A 22110-nucleotide genomic window follows, 5' to 3' on the forward strand; every position below is an offset into this window, starting at 1 on the left:
TAATTATTATTTAACAACTACAAAAAAACATACACTACTCTTTTTCTCAATGTTTTATTAAAAACATAATTTAATTAAATATATAAATACTATCAATTTTATTTAATTTACTTATTATGTATTACCAAACATCGATCACAAACAATAATTATTATTTAATTATATAAATATATTACGTCGCTGATCATTTCAACAGATTTAACCTTTTGATAAACTCGATCATATTAATCAAAACTTAATCTCCTACCTCTTAAATAATTAATTCAGATGTAATAAATAATCCCTAAAGTGAATTTACTCAAATATTTACTAGAGCAGACCCTCAAGATCAAAATATTAGCATCACTAATAATATATTTAGGCATATGATATATATTATTATAACTTTTAGAGTTAGAGTAAAATATAAAATTATACTGTTTATTTAAATTTAATTATAACTAAATATTATGTCATAAAAATTGTTAAAAATTTAATGTTTTATTTGAATAAATATTTTTTCTACATGAGTAAAAATCTAGGTATATATCATCAAATACTTTGCATACTTATAAAGCTAGATGCACCAGTTTTGGTTTAAATTTATAAAAAAAAACTAAAAAGCTGTCCTTCCATAGCGTCAAAATTACTTACTCTATATTTTTTGAGATTATATAGCTTTATTGTTGTTATTATACAGCTAAATTATTATGCAAAATATAGTTAGTGAACAATGCTTAATTAAATTTTGGAAAAAGCGACTTGTCTATTTGCATAAATTATATTGTATAGTAATTAAATTAATGTTATATTTTAAAAATATTAAAAACGATTGATCGATTTTAATCAAATTCAAAGTCATACATATAACTATCCGTTTTATAATCCATAAAATGCTGCATTCGCTCCGAAATATAATTAAAAACGAATCGTAAAAAAGAATTATGGCTGAATGAATGAAAAACCCAGCAATTCTATCCAATGAAAGATTAAATTTATCGACAATTGAGATTATCTTAAACGATTGTTTTTATATTCAATAACAAGCACCCAAATTTAATTTAAAAATGGATAGACATTTTTTGTAATTAAAATTTCAGATAAAAAAATAATCACTCAACGTCAGAGTCGACTTCTTTATAATTCGTTATACTTTAAACGATTCCCTAAAAATATAATTGAATAAGAGAAAAGTGTTATTTTTATAGCGAGACGCTATCCAATCGAGTGAAAATATAATATTTATATAATAAAATCTCACAAAATAAAATGCGATACATAGTCCGATAAAATATATATAAGACTATAAAAAGTTTAATGGTAAACGTTATCTTTTTATAACTAGATAATAATATAAAATCAAACGATTATTACTATAGCTTACACTAAAGGCAAATTATATAAAAATACGACCGCCACATAGGCGATATAGGAAAAAATTTAATCATATAAAAACCCATTAAATTTTATTTTTTATTTAAACGTAAATATATATGTAAATACACATACATATAAAATATTTGTATTGCTTTATTAAAGACTTTTTACTCGACTTTGTGAAACAAAGAATTTAATTTAATATACATTATCTTCTTTTCGATCGTCTTTTATCTTTACCTTAAACTATAAAAGGTAATAATAATTAAATTAATTTATGTATTTTAATTAAAAATATATTTAGCTGGTGCTCAATTAATAAAATAATTATTATATCTTTAAATATAATAAAAACAATTTTTTTGAATGATGTTATATCAGAATCTATTCAAAGGTTAAAAAATGTTGAGAACTTATTTTGAACATTTAAAAACATTATTTAGTTTAGAATATTCAATTTTCATTAAATATTGTTAAGGTTTTTGAGTGTTGAATTTTTAATGAAATTTTTACTTTATAAAATTGTTAGTAATTGAATAAACGGTTCTAAAATAACAAATTTAATTTATTTACATATACACCATTAACTACAACCATAATAAATAATAAATTTTTATATTTTACATTTTTAATTGTAACGTATTAATTTTGTTCGATAAAATGTATACGTTGTAAAGAAAAAAGGTAGGAAAAAATATTTTTTTAATTCTATCACAAAATAGTATTTTTTTTTATAAATCACACTGTATAATCATACATAATACATATGCACATAGATAACCTTTTCGCACACGCCTCGTGGCTTTCTAGCGGAACTGACTCCATTACTCTTTTATTCGCGAATTCAAAAGCGAATTTATCCTAAAAATAAGCCATTATTATAATAAAGGTGAGGCCATTACCATTTTTTTACTATTCTAAAATTACGAAAATATAATAAAGCAACTCATGTTTATAGAGTGTATATTAAAATAACCATTAACATATTTTTTTAATGATGTATCATATATTTTAGAATGACAGAATTTTAATATGAATAATTTTTTCAACAATATTTTTTTAATCGTTTATTAATACAATTGCTATAAAAACTATAACGTTTTTGCCTTAAATATTAAATATCCTAAGAGTAAAAATTTAAAACAATTTTACAAGAATATATATTATTTACATATGTATGTATAATATTTATTTATTATATCAAAATAGTTCTTGGCATTTTTTGTTACTATATAAAATTTATGTGATGCTTTATCTCCTACATTTGATATTAATTTGTTGTGGTGAGTGCTGCATATTGTATGTTAAGTACAGAAAAATTGTTTGATGGAGCGAATCTTTTCATAATCCTTTAGATTCATATATATTGGAGTATTGTAAATCATTTTTACTGCCTTGTTCTATATAACTTAAAGTATTTTGTAGTTTGCATGCTCTATAAATAGCAACCGTATATAATTACTCAATAAGATAGATACTATAAATTATACTGTACATAAATTTTATTGTAATTTTATACTTTATGTTTTTTTTAATGCCAATATCAGATATTGTAGTAATATCTTGGAATCGTTTTTAAGATACGATTATTACGTTGAAGTTGCTCTTTGTGTAAAAATTGATTCAATGTCAAGTTTGTGATGTATAATCGTATATATGGGTTTAGTTAGATTTAAGTAAGAGGAATATAATGTTGTTAATTTAAAATTTGATAGTTAAGACACGATTCTTGATATTTGAGTCGATAAGCGCAGCGATAAATTTATGATTTTTTATTGAAAATAATTGAAAACCTTGGCATAAGCAACGATATATGCAATAAAATATTGTATGACTCTTTTCTTCGGATTTATTTTTATCAAACGATGTAAAGTTTGAGGCTGCGCAATAAAAAATATAATTCCTTTTCGAAAACAATTTATGACTGTGTATAAAATACCACGATTCTGAATCAAGAATATGCAAAACATAACTTTATGTTTAAAACAGATAATATATCACAATATATGTAGCTTTATAATATACTAAGGAGCAATTAGTTGATGAAAGTCTATCTTCATAGAGAATTTAAATCACAATTGAATGCATTTAAACAGTTTTAAATCATATGCATAAAAATAAAACCTGATTTTGTAACTGCTTTATTTATTTTCTTTATAAATAACGTCAAGAGCAAATGCCCTGGTTGAATGTTTACCTGTTACAGTCGCTAGAGAATAGTCAAGTTTAATCATCCAAGCAACCGAGAGCAAATTTTTTTTTAATATTTTTTTGTGACAAACCTTGTCGAAGGCCTTCTCAAAATCTATATATACCACGTCTATTCCTGTATTGAAAAATTTTGTCACCGTTTAGGTGTAAGACGGAAGGTTTAGAATGATACTAATGAAGCCAGTGTTTTTTTTTTATTTTCATAACCGGTATAAAAAAATATAAAAATGTTCGAGGTAATCATTTTTAATTTTTCCCAGCTCTTACTAACATTCGTAAACAACATTTTTTTAATTTTTTTAAGCGTCCTTTTATATCTTTTATAGTCTTAAAATTCCAGATTTTTTAGTCCTGACTCCTAGAATTAAGAAGACCTTGGGAGCAGCACCCACTAAACGATACCCATGCTGTTGGTTCAACAAAACTTACTGAAAGTGATTGAAGATGTATTTATAGATAATTATTTCGAACAATTTGGCAGGAGCTGACAAAACTACGGCCGGTCTATAGTTCTTTATGCACATTTTGTTACCCTTTTTATAAATAGTGGTGACTTTTGTGCATTTTTAAAGATCGCTTCTTGCGCTTCAAAAAGCAATTCAGGCCCAAAAAAACGCTCCATAATAAATAATATTTTAATGGCTATTTTAATACCCTTTTAAATTGTATCTAAATACTTTAAATTAGTTCGTAAATAATTTCACAGTTTAATATATAATATTCAACTCTTGTATCTAAATATTTTAAATGAGTTGCAAAAAATTGAATCTTTAACAACAATATTCTGAACCTTACATAGATAAAAAAAAAGTAAACAATTGTTTTATACCACTTAAATTTGTCGATCATCTACAATAATGAAAACACACGATTAAACAGCAATCTTGTAGCAAACTACATTTTTAATAAATCGTTTGAAACCCCTTTAAAAATTACAGTTTATCAATCAATACGAATTTCACAAGCAAATTTTTTATCTTAAAAACAATCTGAGTCTGACTGAGTATAGCAAATATTATCTTAGATTACTATTATTTTTTTGGCATTAATACTTTTTTATTGACTCTTATTAATAAATAAAAGGGGTTCTTGAATTTAATTAGAGTCATGAGAATCTGCAATGATAAAACAGGACAACTCTAATTTGACTGCACAGTGAATGTCATATTACCTGTATCAAGTCAAAGATAAAAAAATCTATTTATCCAACTACATTACGAATAAAGTGTATTACATGTTGTAACAATTTCAGTTTAACACATTAAAAACACCCACGCACAAAAAATCACACGCCCAGTAAACATTGATTTATCTCACATGTGGCTTATGAGTTTGTTGTATACCAGATATTGTTAAGCCGGCAAACATTCGATAAAAAAAGTTTATACAAAATTGGTGCCGCCATTGTTCTCTCTCTGGGCGGATAACTTTTTTTTGTTTTAACAAGACAAAAAAAACACGGATAGAACAGAAAAAGAGAAAGAGAGAGAAGGTAAGTGAAAGCACTCGGTTCACTTTGCGGGACTCTTTTATTTATGGCGAGTTGCTCCTTCGGCATGATTTAGTGAATAATTCAGGGTCCAACTCGTACTATTCGCTGGGGCGTATATATTTTATTATACGGTTAGTGTATATTGTATACTGTGCGTGTGTATATTAAATTATGTTTTGGCGCGTTACATTTTTGCCCCCAAACGCATTTAACCTAGTAAATTAAAAATATATGTTTTATAATTCCTAGTTTAATATAATTACCAGCAAGAAAGTTATTATTTTTTTCTGCTTCGTTACAAAATTGAATTAAAAAAACTCAACTTTAATTAAGCTGCATATCTAAACAATAATACAATGCATTTGACTTAACTAAACTCATGAAAGAGAATATCTATCGTAATTTCCATACATGTAACTAATTATATTTCATTATGTTACTAATCTAGAAAGTCATTTACCACACATTTGTAGATAATAGTGTTGTGTATATTAAACTTAAGCTCATTAAGCACACACCATACATATGTACATATTCACAAAACATTGATGTCTAATCTCATTTAAAGCCATTATCTTAGGACATTGCGTTATATATATGTGTGTATAAGGTAGTGTAAATTTGTTTTAAAGCAATAATTTTTAAATAAAATGTTACATAAAATACGTTCACTTTTAACTATGAACTTAAACTCATAGATCATTCACTTTATCTTTGCTCGCTCGCCCGACTTTTCTACAGCTTGTAAAAGGAACATTATATAATCTTTTATCCTCTCTATTATATAATGTTTCAAGACTTTTTCAGTTCCACGTACTAATTTTTTACTATAAAAATTAAAATGAAGTGTAAAATTATCTTTGCTAAAAGTGCTATGACCCTAAAAAAGTCAAACGAATTTTTAAGTGCTAAAATATCTATAAATATGATTGTTAAGTTGAAAATTAAGTGATCTACGATAATTTCAAATTCATAGCCACAACAGATGCCGAAGCTGTGAAAACATTATTTTTTTATGGATAAAGTGTAATTATTTTTTTATTAAAAAGTATGGATTTATATTTAAATGAACAGTTTCTTACAATTCGCTAAACTTTTGTAAAAATATTTGATAATTCATTTTCAACGCAGCGATTTTCTATTTATATATTATTATATTATTATTATATATTAAGTATAAATACAAAAAAAATAATTTACAATAGTATAATATTGCCCCATTTTAATTATTGTGCAACACTATTAAATATGTTAAATAAATTAGATAAACAAATGTTGCAAAAATTACAAAATAGGGCAATGAGAGTAATCTTAAATAAAAATAGATTAACTAATTGTAAAAGTATGATTGATAGATTAGAATGGTTGAATGTTCAAGAAATATCGAGTATGAATGTTTTAGTATTTATATATAAGTTAGAAAATAATATGTTACCAGAATATTTTAAGAAGTATTTAATAAGAAATAAAGATGTACATAAATATAATACTAGAAATAGAGAAAATTTAAAGATAATTAAGTATAAAAAAACGAGTACGGCTAGGGGAATTATGTACGGAGGCTTAGATTTATATAATAGTCTTCCAAGAGAAATCCGAAACAGCAAAAATATAACGGGTTTCATAAATGGAATAAAAAAACACCTTCGTACATATAGAAATAAATTATAATATTAGGTCTTTATTATTGTATATTTTTATTTTTTATTTCTGTTATGTATTTTTTATATATTTTTATATATGTTTACTAAATTTGTTAGATGTAAAGATTAGCTATTAAGCTAAATAAATTAATAAAATAAAATAAAATAAAATAAATATAGTGGTAAAACCTTGAATTTTCAATGTTTTCTTTGGATGCAAAAACAGAAATGTGCCACAAATAGGGTGATTGCGGCATCATGACGGTGTCATTTTGAGTCAAAAAGTGAAGTATGAACCCCTGCGTTTAGTATCAGTTGCTGCTTAGCATAGTTTTTATGAACTCTCATTTGTTCTAAGTTGGAAGTAATTATTGAAAGTTCTTGGTGAATGTACTTGTCGGATGCGAATTCCGAATGGAAGTGTCTGATATTTATGCGCTAATATACGTTTACTCGAAATAGAAGTTTCTTTGCGCTTGCTCTTCTCAATAGAAGCACTTATTTAATCATTTTGTGAAGATTTGACAACACTAATCTTTTTGTTCTGAATAACACATATATGCAATAATATATTTTTGTGTTGACAATGGCACAGAATAACTATTATTGATGCATTTAAAGATATCAATCAATTTGAATTTCTGGTCATTACATGTAAATGTCTGTGTAAAAAATATGATTTTATTATATCTAATACATTAAATTTGAATTAAAAAATATTTTATTAGGCTTATATGTTTATAAAGTAAATAATCAGATATAAATTAATTTAAATTTCCATAAATATAAATGTCACGTCAACAAATATAGCTGTAGCTTATTTAAGAATGGTCCCACGCGCCAATTTGTTAGCAAATAAAATGCAAATTCTCATATAAATATATTAATTTACATTTTTCACAAATGAGAAAATAGATACAATAAAAAACACGTATAAAAAATTCTGTTTCATTATACGCACGAAAAGGTTAAACATCCAATATTAGCATTTAAATGAAATTATTTAAATTAAACTGTACAACAGTAAATTTGAAAAAAGAGTAGATAACTCAATTTAGAATTGAACTATCGTTTTTTCATATATTACATGTTTTGCTAAATACCATTTATATGGGCAGAGTAACCTCTTGCAAAAAACATATTACAAAAATCGTGAGTTGGTAATATATATTGGGAATAGATGATTTAAAACAAATCATTCAGAGTTTACTTTACTTAATGGCAGTTTCACAATAGAGCTTTGACTTCATTCAAAATTATTCTCTACTTCACTTTATCCTAGGCCACGCAGTTACCCATGGTCCTCTTAATAAGAAACTTTGTTTTTGCCCCTTACGATGGGATGGCCAATTACAAAAGAGTGGCCATTCGGCACATTTTTTGAAATAAATTTATATTGGCCGTTAGAAACAATTACGAACAATCGTTTGCACGTGTTATGTTTTCTGGCAACGTCACAAATGAGCGCGGACAAATGGGCGTGCGTCAAAAGCGCTGCATCATAAAATCGCTTACCAAAGTAGCGCTGTAACAAAATAGCGTGCGTCAAACGTCATAAGAGCGCAAAAATACTTAGATAAAATCAAGTAATGAATATATTAAGAATTAGGTATACAAAATATATGTAAATTGTGATAAATTTACAAAGAATGAAAATTCACGAGATATAGTATTTTATTATTAGTAAAATTAGTATGTCAACGAAAAAAGCTGTTTTCATACAGCATCAACGATTCACAAATATCCCAATTATTTAGTAAATCAATTAAAAACCCGCACAATTGTTGTGTGAATAATATTTTTTAATATTTGCTAAAAAATATTGGTACAAAAATATATAATTCGTTTCAATGGAATATCTAAAATTTCAGCACACGCTTTTGGGAGTTGTAGTTATATACTACATCCCTCTCTGTATACATACATATAGTATTACATTCACATGTAACATTCATAGGCTGTTATTTTAAATATTCATCTGCTGCGCCTCTAGACCTATAAAATTACGCTACATGATATATTAGAAACGAAGAACACGGGCGAACATTAATAATTGAGATTGTACATTTTTCTCGCGTGAAATATTTAGATCCATATATCATGTGTGTGATTTCGGAATATGGGTGTGTATGTTACATCGTACGGGTACCTGTGTGGTTACCTCGGGAGGATTTAGCGCTAAAAGCGATTTCCTGGAATTGCGGATGTGGCAGTAAAAATTTTACTGGCGCCGCTGTATCGCCGTAAACGTCCGTAAATAAAACGAAATTATTGGGATTGTGATGGATAATTCGCAGAGGCGTGGGCGAAAATTAAATTAAAATTTAATATTTTAATAAAGTTTTAGCGATGGCATATGAAGGTCTGAATGAAATTATGTTCTGAAATTTAATACGATTTATTATTGAAGTCTGAATAACAAATTTCAATAATAATATAACTACTGGTACTAGCGTTAAATTTTAAAGTAGTAGAACTTTGATGCAGCATCAGTATAATATGGTAGATGTGACGGGAAAAAATATTTAGATGGGAACTAAAATATTGTTTCATTAAAAAAAAAGCAATAATGTTTTAACAATAAACTGTTTGCTCAGAGTTTTTTATGGTCTAATGCTATGGTAGCTGTTTAATAAACACTTATGAAAATGCATCTCAAAAGTATATATTTTAATTTAACTTCATTAATAAGAGTTTTTTTTCAAAATTAAAATCACTTGCTCCTACTATAGGTTTATTACATATTTTTTGTAATAAAATAAAAAGAATTGGCAAAACAACTTGACAATAACACAGAAATTGGTAAAACTATGACTTTATCACTGAGAGAATAAGATTTTAATTTCATTAAAGTTGAGTTTCTATAGAATCTATAAATTCACAAATACTACGAGATATATGTTTATATTATAATTTATGTATATATGTATATATATAGTTAAGCGCTTCATTGTGGGTGACATTAAAATACATTTTTTCGAATTTAAAACGCTTAATACATATTTTAAATCTAATTAAAACAATATCCTACTATCACGAATTAAAATTAGCTTCTCCGATCGTTTTGTTGTCTCTTTTATTTCGTTTTCTCAGACTTATTTCTTCTCTTCTCAGAGAGCTTTTCCGTGGTTTTCCCGGTTACGTAATGGCTTCCTTTCGTGATGAAAAACGACACAAAACGATTTCCTGCTCCTCGGGAAGCAGTCACGTGATCATTCAGTCACGGCATTACGGTATTTAAACTATGAACAAAAAAGCGTTATTAATGTCTGGCGTTTCTGTTTCGTGATGGTGTCCAATTCTGGACAACGCCCCGGATAGTTATCTCCAATCGAGAACACTTTGAATGCCTTATCGTGCGGTGTCTGGAACAATTAGGTTAATATGTTTTGTCTATTGGGTGTCTTCATTGCCGGATTAAACGGGCGATGAGTTTCAAGGAAAACTTTATTATAAAATCAAAATTAAAAAGCCAAGAAATATGATTTGAGGTTAAATTGCTGTCAAATGCAATCAATGAAAAAGATCGACGTTTGTAACAATACCACAAATAACAATGTACTTATTCGAAAGATAAATTTAACGAGTTTGTTCGAGGAAAACTCCTTTGAATAAAACTGTTTTAATAATAATATATGTTGTTAACTTTTTTGTATTGACTTGTATGAAGCCTTTGATTTAAAATAAATTAAGAAATAATAAACGTGAGAAACGAAAGAATGAATTTTTACTAACAGCAATTAGTTTAATTTATTACAGTGAAGAGTGCGACAATGTTGTATTTTATCTCCTATATTTATTCCAAAAATGTTATTGGTAAGCGTTGCTGAATATAAATACAAACAAAGGGACGAAAATAAACTTTATCAAATCTCACTTAATAACACGCGATACGCTGATCAAACGACACTCATTTCATTGATAGTCGAGAGAGATTGCAAACGTTGATTAATAAATTACAGAAGCTTGTAAAACGAGATTCGAAAATTGAGACCATATACTAGATATTAAATGCTATAATGTTAGTCAGGACAGTAATACTTGAGTTTGATTTTAAGCCATTGAAGAAAAACATTTACTCGAACATCTAATCATTATGTGAACTAATTACTACAAGCAAAAGTATAATTTAACTGATATGTGCTAGTGGAAGTATATGATGCTATTAAATGTCTGTGAATCTAAATTTGTATTTAATATAAAATCGGTATTTGGAAATTGTTGTTAAGTTCATATACGTTAATCTATTGTATTGCATTGTTTTAAATATATTTTCAATAAAGATTGTGTAATATTAGAGTATGCTTAAATTAAAATAGTAGTGGAAGTATATGCTGCTCTAATATGTCTATTTTTAAATTTTTGTTTGGTATATGATCATTATTTTGAAATTTTTGGTAAATCCAGATACGTAAATCCATTAAATTGCAAGTATGGGATAATTAAAATCTTTTATTATGTAATTTTTGTGTAAGCTGTAATTTTTCTTATTGGATAAAATTGTAAATAGAACAATAAAAATAAAACCTGTTAATTGATTTAAATATAGCAAATAATATTACAGATTTTTGTATCTTAGTGTATAATGTTTACGTTATACTGTCATTTTTCTCATCAGATAAAATTGTAAAAATAAAGCTGCAATCACTAAAAAATAAAACTTTGAAATTCAGAAAATAATATAGTACAAAAATTAAATTATAATATTTTTCTGGTTTAATTAATAATCAGAATATACCATAAAAGAAAGTATACAAAAAAAATTAAATTAAAAAAAATGTTTGCAGCACATATTTTTAATTTTAAAAATTGTATTATAATCTTTTGCCATATATTATATAACCATATAAATATAAACTGGTATTTTTAAAGTTACCATAGAAAATATATTTTTAAAAAATAACAATATACATACAGTGGGATTCCATATTAATAGAAATACCTATGATTTTTTTTGCTTTTACTATATTCATAAAAAAAATATATATATTATTTTAGGCACAGTACCTATTATTTAATAATAAAAAAAGTAATTAGAAACATTTTAAAACCATATTCTTTATTCATCTGCATTTATTTTTTTATTCAATTTTATTTAAACATTATCAAATTGAAAATTTGCCGTAATTACATATTTTTGTGAACTCTCAATAAAGTTCATGTCAGGATAATTCCCTGACCATGACAAAATCTGCACTTTTTTTCAGCCAGGAATGCAGTGACACTCCTGGTTTTATGACAGGGTGCAAAGTCGTGCATGAACATATACTCCTGGCCACCAATGAACCATTTTCCGACTTGAGGCAGGAATGATTTTCCAATACTTGTCTGTACTCACACGATGTGAAGGCGCCTCATCCCCTTGGAGGAGATGACTGAACATACCATGATACTGACAGGGAGTTTGACCGTCTCCACAAGGCAGTCCGAATAGAATTTCTTTCCTGGGCGTCGTCGAACAAACGATGATTTGTCCACGAAAATTTGGAATATGGACTTGTCAGAAAAATACCATAATCACAAAATTGGAATTTTTAAAAGTTTAAAAACCACTAAAATCCAGTCCTAAGGCCACTTCTTCCTCATAGCTATCATGAGGCGAGGTTTTTTAGCTAGACGATGACAAAAATGCGTTTCTATAACGACTTTAAACCGTGTATAAATTTAATAATAAAACCCAACTCTAAGATTTCATTAATCTGTAATATTAAAATCTATGAATATAAAATATAAAGGGCATACAAAAACTAACATAAATATTTTTTATTTGTTTCAGAACCAACTACAGATATAATAGGTGGGCCAGAGCTATTCATAGATCGAGGTAGTACCATAAATCTGACTTGCGTGGTTCGATTCTCGCCAGAACCTCCAGCATATATCTTTTGGAACCACAACGATGCAGTAAGTGTAATTTTGAAATGTTTATTTATAAACTGGTATTCTATACACTTATAAATAGCCACCCCTAGTAAAAAATGCTGTTATAAATATCAAATCTAATTAATTTACAACTTAATATAATTTATTCTTGATCAAAAACATCATATAATAAAAGTTTCATTCACTCTTTCCTTCATAAAAATAACATTTGCTCATTCTTTTAATTATTCATTTATTTTCTCCCCAGCCCATCTCTAATTACTTTCAAACAAATCTTTACATAAAAAAGTGCCATTAGCATCAAAAAGAGAGCGCGAGAGAGACCGGTCCGTCTGATGGATCGGTCTCATTTAAATGCAGAAAGATAAATTGAGGAAAGCTGAACAGTTTTTCTCCTTCGACTTTTTTTTCCTTTTTCGAACCCCCACCTCCGTCACTTTTCATTTTATTTCAGCTTTCTGGTTCGCGCTCGGCGAGCTTTTGTTGTTTGAGCATTTTATCTTCTAACTCGACCATTGTACGAAACTTTGTGTAACCATAATGATTGCGTATAATTTTGATAAAAATGTCACGTATATTTTTCTCAAATTCCAACTATTCATTCACACATACATACATATAATAATGCTGTATTATCATCTTACATAATAGCTATTACAGATAAATACTTTCGTTATTTTAACTCACGTGTAATATTGTTCTATATACTTTTCAAGTTACACATACTATGTTTTAATAATATCACTTTAAATAAATAAGTAAAGTTGCATTTTTACTGAAGCATATAAATTAAAAACAAGCTTTCATTCGGTTGAACCTATTAGAGTATTTATTTTTGGTGGGTATACAAAACATCATTAAATTTTTCAGTTCATTATTTAAATTCAGTTCAATCTATTGATAAAATCTATTAATTTAATATTTCATTGAAAAATTCAACATTCTGATAAAAAAAAAATCAATTCAGCGGTATTCGGAAAATGAATATTTTATTGAGCTCCGCATTTTCCTTAATTAGCATTCCGGACGACGGCTTAGAAAATTTCATCGTTTCTAACCAAGAACTTTTTACGTGAGCTAAAGCGTATCGATTTTCAATTTCCAATTAGAGTAATGTCTCACACCTGTACCATAATTTAATAAATGACACACGTATCATATTATACTATCTTAATTATCCTAAAAGTAGATTTCTCTGAGACTCATACTCCCACTCGCACTCAAACAAAATAATTAATTAAATCATAGGTCTACCTATGTTTTCACTTAAATTTGACTAATATTTAAATACATTAGATATTAAGTGTGTTTTTAATATTTATCTGGGAAGTATATAGTTCTAATATTTATATAATATCTATAATTAAACACTTATTTAATATGCAATAACCCATATTAATAAATTAAATTATTATAGACTCTCGTTATATGCAAAATACATTGTTTTTTAGCTACAAAAATTATTTTTATATCTTAAAAAAAAGTATTTTATTATTTGCTAAAAAAAATAACATCAAGTTAATAATATTGTCAATTTTTACTAAATAAATAAAAAAAAAGTATTTTGCCGTACCTACGATTTACTACACTTAAAAGAAGCTGTAAAATTAGATTTATTTGTCTCTAAAACATAAATACATCTACCTTATAGAAATAAACAAAGATACTATTACAATTTTATAGAGAACCCTACAGCGACGCCTGAAACTATTTGCGCTAAAATCTCGTAAACCAAATTACCATAAAATAATATTATAATTATACAAAATCTAATGAAGGGTGACTATTTAAGCAATGTTTGTTAATGTCAAAACAATGTTTGTTAGTGGTAATTTCTAAAGTCGGTTATAAAATTTATATTATTATTATTTAATGAGTGTTGAGCGTTAATCTTTGTCCCTTTTCTCACTACCTGCTCTTAATGCAACTTTGATTTTAGTGGATTTCAACCAATATTTGTTTTAAAAATTGCAGCGGGTGTAAAAATCGCTTATAAATAAATTTATATTTATTTTAATAAATTTATTTTCAAACGAAAAAAAAAATATTTTGCATTTTTCTCGAGAAATTCTTAAGAAATAATGCTTTAAAAAAAACTGTAATTATATACATAGGTATCCATACAACAACTTTTATCTAGACATGAACATAAAATATTTTTAAAATAAAAAAAATTAAATTTCTGTACCCTTAAAATTTTCTCAATATTATTTTTTATTTTTTTCGATCAATAGAGAGAGTATTAGGATTTAAAGGAATTGCAAACTATAGATCCTTATTAGAGAATAATGCGAACTAAAGAGTCATAGAGGACATGAATAACTGACGGGTCGGCAAAGTAAAACACGTTCTTCAAAACAAACCGAGCATCTTAAAAAATTATGTATAAACGTAGTTTACGCGAAGAGAGAATCTTCTCGAGAACTTAAAACTAATTATAAAATCTTTAGTAACAACTTTTCTAGCAAAAACATTACCATTGAAATCGTAACAGTAATATTATAGGTTATGAACTGTTAAATCATCCGAGCAACCAAGTTCCAACATTTTTTTACTAATAACCAATAAAAAAAATTGTCAAAGGCCTTCTCAAAATCCTAATATATGACATCTACTTGTATTCGAGTTATTTTGTCACTAGTTAGTGAATGACAGAAAGTTGATAACAGTGGAGCAGGCAAGACGAAACTTAAAGACAAAATTTGCTGAAAATTATTTTGAGTAACTTATTTTGACAATACTGCGACTGTTCTATAGTGTTTTATGCACAACTTATCATCTGTTTTATGATATATCTGACTTCTGTGTATTTGTAAAGATCAGTAAATAATGACGTCTTGGGAATCAGAATAAAAATAATACGTCTTAGAAGAGCAGCGAGACTTTTCAACCTTTTAAAAATAAATCAGGAACCAAATCATGCCCAGAAAAAAAATTCTCACTCCTCATCTTTTCAGTCGTATTTAATATCTGAGTGCTTAGTTTCCTTAATTCTACAGAATACCAAGTAAAAAAATAAAGTGACTAAGCAACATTCGAAAAAGATTCCTAAAAAACAGAACGGAAATATTACACAAAACCGTCAGCAATATTTTGTGAACCATCTAATGTTTTTCCATCAAGTTCACCACTAAGCAGCGCGTTTATTGCGAATGAATTTTTTAATTGCTTTAGGGTTATTGCTGATCAGGTTTTGTAAGTTTTTGTAACAATTGCGATAATAAGATACGATCAAACACTTAACTCTTAATCCCTGAAATTTCGCGAAAGCAGACGGATGTCCTGATCGATTTTATAACTTTATTTTTATCAATAAAATTACCTTAGCAGAAAACCATCCAAGATATTCCAAGTCATGCACTTGGGGGCGCTTTCTTAAAATATTTATAAAACTCAAAGGACAGTATTTTTCACAAATGATAATTTACAATACAGAAGCGGCTTAAAAACACTAATATATAAAATATTGTGTATATTAACTATAGAAAATATTGAAAGAATTATAAAAGAAGCCACAAAATGTCGATCAAACACACCTTGATATCTGTACTTATTAATAATAAATAAATCAAAAGCATTTTATTAATACTAAAATCATTCATATCTAAAAACAGAATTCTATTATATAAAAATACACATATATTGCTGACTACACTATTTGATTAATCGCTATTTTCTACTTCCCAAGCACTATATATATTTTTTTCTAATAAGTAACTTATCATGTTTCTTTCTAGATCATTAGCTACGAATCACCCAGGGGTGGGGTCAGCGTTATCACCGAGAAGGGTGAAACTACAACATCGTTCTTGCTGATTCAACAAGCGAGGCCCTCGGACTCGGGTCAATACCAATGCAACCCCAGCAACGCCCAGTCCAAGACTATATTAGTCCACGTTCTGAACGGTAACCATTTCACCACATTCTAATTAAAGTTCAACTGAATATTTAACTAACAAATTAATTAATTAACAGGAGAGTATCCAGCTGCGATGCAAAGGGGTGGCCAACCGCTTTTGCTCTCATCGAACGCTCATCGCTTCTTGATTATAACATCTCTACTATTCCTTCTATCTTGACAAATACATATAAGATGGAGCACCCATTAAACCATTCCATGAAATAGATGGAACATTAAAAAAACAATACGTAATGACGAACGAAATTATTGTAAATAGATTATATTTCAATGTATTTTATTACCGTGTTAATTCTATTGCACATAGTTATATATCATAGTAAAATGAGCTATTTGAATGTGTTGGTTAATTGTATATATTATATATAATATATATTAAAAAATAAAAAATAAACAAATAAGCAACCCTCTAGAAAAGCTTTCATATTTGGACGATTAATGATAGAAGACTGAGATGGATCTGTTTTAAATATTTTGAAAGGAACAATGGCCAAATTTTATTGTAAAATAAATGGAAAAAAGCCCTTATAATTTATTGTTTATTATTTTATTTATTAACTGTTAGATCGTTTAACGGATAGTTTATTCGAATGGCCGGTATAAGGGTATATAATTTCAATAAATAAATTATAACCGAATAAATTCTAGTGTAAATTGTATCATATATAATTATAAAAAATAAATTATTGTAAATATATTTAAATAATAACTATAAAGATCGTTGATGAGTAAAGCTTTCTATTATTGTTCGTGTATAAGTATTATTGTTATAACGATAGATTTGTAAATAATTTTTTTCATATATCATTCAATCCTTCATTTTTTATTTTTGATACCTAATACTATTTCTTAATCTTAAGGTATCATTTGCAAATTAAGCGTTACTTTCAAACTGTCAAAACTACTATTTTATTTACATATAAATATTTACGTAAAATATATCTTTTATGTAATGAAGAATTGTTTTAGTTTCATACAGTATAAAAATCCGTACCTTTCATTAGTAAAAAATATATAATAATATATATATGACATATATATATATATAAAAAAATGTTATTTCGTTTATACTGAGAAATTAAACTGTATATAAATATATAAAATATATATTGTTATGATTGATTATTCATACATTTCCACTGTGAGTGTTATTTGTATATTTAAAAGAAAAAATCACACTTGGAAAAAGATTATATAGTGCTTTGTCGATGTGGAAATATAAAAAAAACTGTTAAATAACACAATTCTCTGTGATAACTTATGACATAAGCTATAAATTAATATTGTTTGTATGTAAATATTTAAATTTAAATAAATATTACAATGAAACTTCATTATGTTTTTATTATTATGTTACTAAATAAAAGTAATCATAGAGAGAAAGAAAATAATGACAATATAATTATTTTATTATGTGTAATAAAATTAAATACTGTTTGATTACTTTTTTAAGAACGTTATTTAATAGAAATTCAAGATTGGATTTCTCAGAATTTCTTTACAGAAAATTAATCTAAATTGCTTTTTATATGCATTTAAAATGTGTTTTTGTAATATATTTATCATAATAATAAATTTCAATTAGAAAAAATTATACGAAATAATAATACATGAAATTTAATTTACACTGAGAGGTTTTCTGTTTACATAATTAAGTGGTTTTCCGTTACTTTATAAATTACAAGCTAATATTTAAAAAAAATACGTACTTCGTTAAATATATTTAATTTATTGTTCGAATTAAATTTTATCTAAAATATAAGAAAGAAAAAATCGTATTTATACAGAACAAAATATATGATAAATATGGAATGTTTATGTGAATCGTAGTTATTCTTAACCAAAGGTTCGCAAACTACTGGTGGTCCGTAAAAATATTTACATTTAAAAATGTTTTGCTACAAATTTCAAAAAAATATTTCAAACCTGTGCACTTGCACATCGTTTTGACAACGATTTTTAAACCGGTCTTAAAAAAATATTTCTTTGGTCATTGTGTAAGCCATAAAAAAATAAATAGCAAGATCTTTTAAAATTCCTAAACAATAATAATAGTCGCCTAGACATCAAAAACACCGGATATTGCTCAGGTATAGTTGCAAAAATAAAGCTTATTCAAAAATGTTATCCACTCACTATATGTTCTATAAAGAGCACATAGCTGGAAACAAAAATTTTCGCAGTGATAAAAAATGCCGTTTAGATCATAAACGAAATTCGCAATCGAGATATGACTAGAGTATTGAATTGCAACACCAACATCTCCCCACGTAGAAGTGCGCTGACTATTCAGAAAAAAAAATGAAATGAAATGAAAAAAGGTTTCTAAGGAAGCCAAACCAGGAACTATTAGAGCCGTTGTTATATGTTAAATCAATAGTAGATTTTTCAGATATGGCGGACATGTTTAATTTCTATAAATTAACCTAATAATTATCTTTCGGAAAATTTCGCAAATATTTTTACATTCAGAAATAAGCTGGATGCGATCAAAAAACTGACACTTTAGAATAGTGGCGTATGAAAAGAATCAAAATAAATGTTGTCACTATTGATTTTTTTAAATAGTTACCATTGTATTACTAACTTGTTAAGATATTCGAGACTTTTGCTATATATTTTTTATAGTACATTTAATACTAGAAAACTATCTATGAGCAGAAAATTTGCTAAGTTAAGGTATAAAATCATGAACGAATATATATGTTTTTTTCATTGCTAATGTTTCCAAAAAATATTATTTTATGTTACACTCCTTCAACAAAAATACATTTCAAGGTCAAAACTGTTTGGCTAGATAAACGTAAAATCAATACAATCAAAATAAATCGTAATATACGCGGTTGAAAGAACATCAATTAACAAAGTTTTTTCACCTAAGATCTGTATATTTTTGCAAAATTAAAAAATAAAAACGTTTCGGTATATATATATAGATAAATAAGATAACACAGAAATCAAAGAACTTTTGAAAAATAGCATCCAATAATTTACGAATATTTTTACCGTGTTTATTATTTTTAGTGTTTATTATTTTGATATTTCCTCATTTGGAAAACCACAATAATCCACAGATTAAGAAGACAAGGAAAAAAGCTACAATGCAGATAAATTATTATTGGCGTCAATTTGAAAAATATTTTAAGCAAAAAATATTATTGCCCTTAAAAGAATTTCTAAGGAATTAAATTATAAACGAATAAATATATTTTTTCCTTCCTAATATTCTATGTAAATTAAAAGTGGTTGCAATAGTTACAAACTAGTTTTTTATAATATAATAATATCTATGCTTAAATGCTTTTATACATTTTTGTATAAACGATTTAAAAAACTATCCATTTATAATATAATATAATTTGCACTCACCAAAGTTTTCGCCATCCATTTTCTGCGTACAACTGTCACGAACACGCTTTTTCACAATTACACTTATACACTACACTATATCTTTATTTATATTGATTTTTATTATTACACTTTTTTAACAATTTAATATTTTTTTTATACGTATAAAAACACTCGTCAATATGATGAGAAACTTCACAACATTGCACATGTATGATGTAACTTTCTTTATTCCATGTGCAGAATAAATACAACACTTTTCACATATAATATTTCTCCCCACATTTTATTTTTATTCACTTATGATTTTTAAGCTTATCGGAAAGCCTTTATGGTGGATCGATATCACGGGCACGGCAAGATGTGTTAGAAATCGCTGAAATGACGTCAGAATCGATAGATGCCACTAAATTTTGCATCCATTCTGTAGCCTTACGTAAAAAAATCTTCAAATTGAATTTCACTGTTACGATTTTAATTTTAATGGACACGGAACGAATTAACAATGCGTACTGAAATAAAGGAAAAAACTACATTTTTTGTTTATTCAATTGTTTTTCATTAAATAAATATTTGAATAAATATTAATTAATTCTCTCTTACATTTTTAACGCAAAGTTAAATATATCATTTGTTGCCATTTAAAAAAAATCTAAACATGACTAAATGTGTCTGAATTGTGGCCATTAACCATGAATGTTACAATTTGTGTTATAAAAATATGTTTATTGCAAAGATGATTAGATCCTTGCACAATAAAATAATACATTTATTTATGTTTATTTTAATATAGATAATTTAATTTAAACCAATGCGATGTAATGTACTAATAATTTACTGAACCATTGCTGACATATTTTTCCTATTTTTATTTACAAACTAAAATTAACAAACTTAACTATAATAAGACTCGAATTAATGAAAATCCTAATAGTTTCTCTACTGCTTTCTTATATAGTAAATTATTTGTCATTTTGTGTGTTGTTCGAATACAAATGGAGTGGAAAGGCAAATATTTGCTTTGTCTGGAAACGAAGCAAAGGTACTATATACTTACTATGTGGTAGTTATGTATAATGTGTACGAGGTATCAAATGTAGCAAAGTTGGTCGATTCAACGACTGAAGGAAATTGCTTTTGAGATGCGTTTGGTATATGCAAATCCAATGAAGTCTGTTGGCATGTGATTGAATTTTGGTTTGAATAAATAATTGGAAATAGTTTTCCAAATATTTATTACTAACTTAACTTCATGATCTCTTTATTGTTAGACTTATTTATTAGTTAATTTAAAAAATTATTTTTAGGATTAAAAATCTAAAATTGGTTGAGATCCACTAAAAATAATCAAAAGCATCTAAAAAAACTTTTTCATGACTATTGTAAAAAAATTTTTGAGTTATAGTAAATATAACGTACCACACTTAAAGCAGTAAATCTATGTCTTCAACCAGGGTTTCCTAACCTTTTCAAAATATGAAAGAAACAATGCTGACCACTAACGCAGTAATTAAGAATATTTACTATATAGTACTATCTAATTTGCTTGAGTAGATAAGCGACTGTGATAACGTAAAAAATATAGCGGTAGTCTAATGCCTGCAGTACACTTTCTGGAAGTTGGCCATGGTTGGCCAAAGACAGAGAATATAGTGGGTTACTTTGGTCGAGTTCGGTTCTGCCCGCTCTAAAATCTCTCGGAAGTTGTCCGAGGTTACCGAGAACGGGAGGTAAAGGGAGGGTAATTGAGCGACTTGGCCAGCTTCGAGCGCTTCCGATTATTGTCGACAAACGGACCGAAGTCGGAGCTGCTCTGAGATACTTCATTTTTTGCCCTCTCGCGTCTTAAGTGACGATATGGTTTTTCGCAAACTGAGATAGAACGAGTAATCCGGTTCAATTTCAGTATGCGCGTAGGCGTCCTTTGGTCAACACGCATGACAAGCACTGCATCGTGGTCACGTGGTCAAGTTACAATACCACATGCTCATAAGGGACCTCAACAGACTTTTACTGACATCTTTGAATATTTTAAGGCACCAAAAGGGATTAATTATATTTTTGATAATAAATTCTTCTAACAGATATCGTTATTATATTTTTTTTCATATAAAATTAAATAATTAGTAGTACTAGATTTTGTTAAAAAATCGTTTTGAATATCCTTATTTATTTTCCTTGATCGGTTAATATAAATGTCACACCATAACGAATTAATATTTAGAATCGATGGCGACAAATTCTAGGATAGTCACACC

The 22110-nt window shown here is 26.9% G+C and overlaps 2 protein-coding genes across 4 annotated transcripts in view; one reads left to right on the top strand and one right to left on the bottom strand.

Moving 5' to 3' along the window:
• The window catches only part of LOC148230057 (neurotrimin-like), a 305728-nt gene extending 287898 nt beyond the window's left edge, over window positions 1–17830 (top strand). For both annotated transcript variants that reach the window (XM_088197578.1, XM_088197577.1), the window contains exons 6-8: window positions 12479–12606; window positions 16323–16491; window positions 16561–17830. In XM_088197578.1, coding sequence (XP_088053704.1) covers window positions 12479–12606; window positions 16323–16491; window positions 16561–16664 — 401 coding nt within the window. In that variant the 3' untranslated portion in view covers window positions 16665–17830. The remainder of the gene's footprint in view (window positions 1–12478; window positions 12607–16322; window positions 16492–16560) is intronic.
• Window positions 1–20346, bottom strand: part of LOC148230056 (neurotrimin-like) — a 521584-nt gene extending 501238 nt beyond the window's left edge. For both annotated transcript variants that reach the window (XM_088197575.1, XM_088197572.1), the window contains exon 1: window positions 19874–20346. The gene's annotated coding sequence lies outside the window, so the exon portion shown is untranslated. The remainder of the gene's footprint in view (window positions 1–19873) is intronic.
• Between the last annotated feature and the right edge of the window lie 1764 nt (window positions 20347–22110).

Source organism: Plectrocnemia conspersa, unplaced genomic scaffold (genome assembly GCF_051122295.1).
Source record: "Plectrocnemia conspersa isolate PC_06_02 unplaced genomic scaffold, ASM5112229v1 ptg000011l, whole genome shotgun sequence".
In the NCBI taxonomy this organism is placed as follows: domain Eukaryota; kingdom Metazoa; phylum Arthropoda; class Insecta; order Trichoptera; family Polycentropodidae; genus Plectrocnemia; species Plectrocnemia conspersa.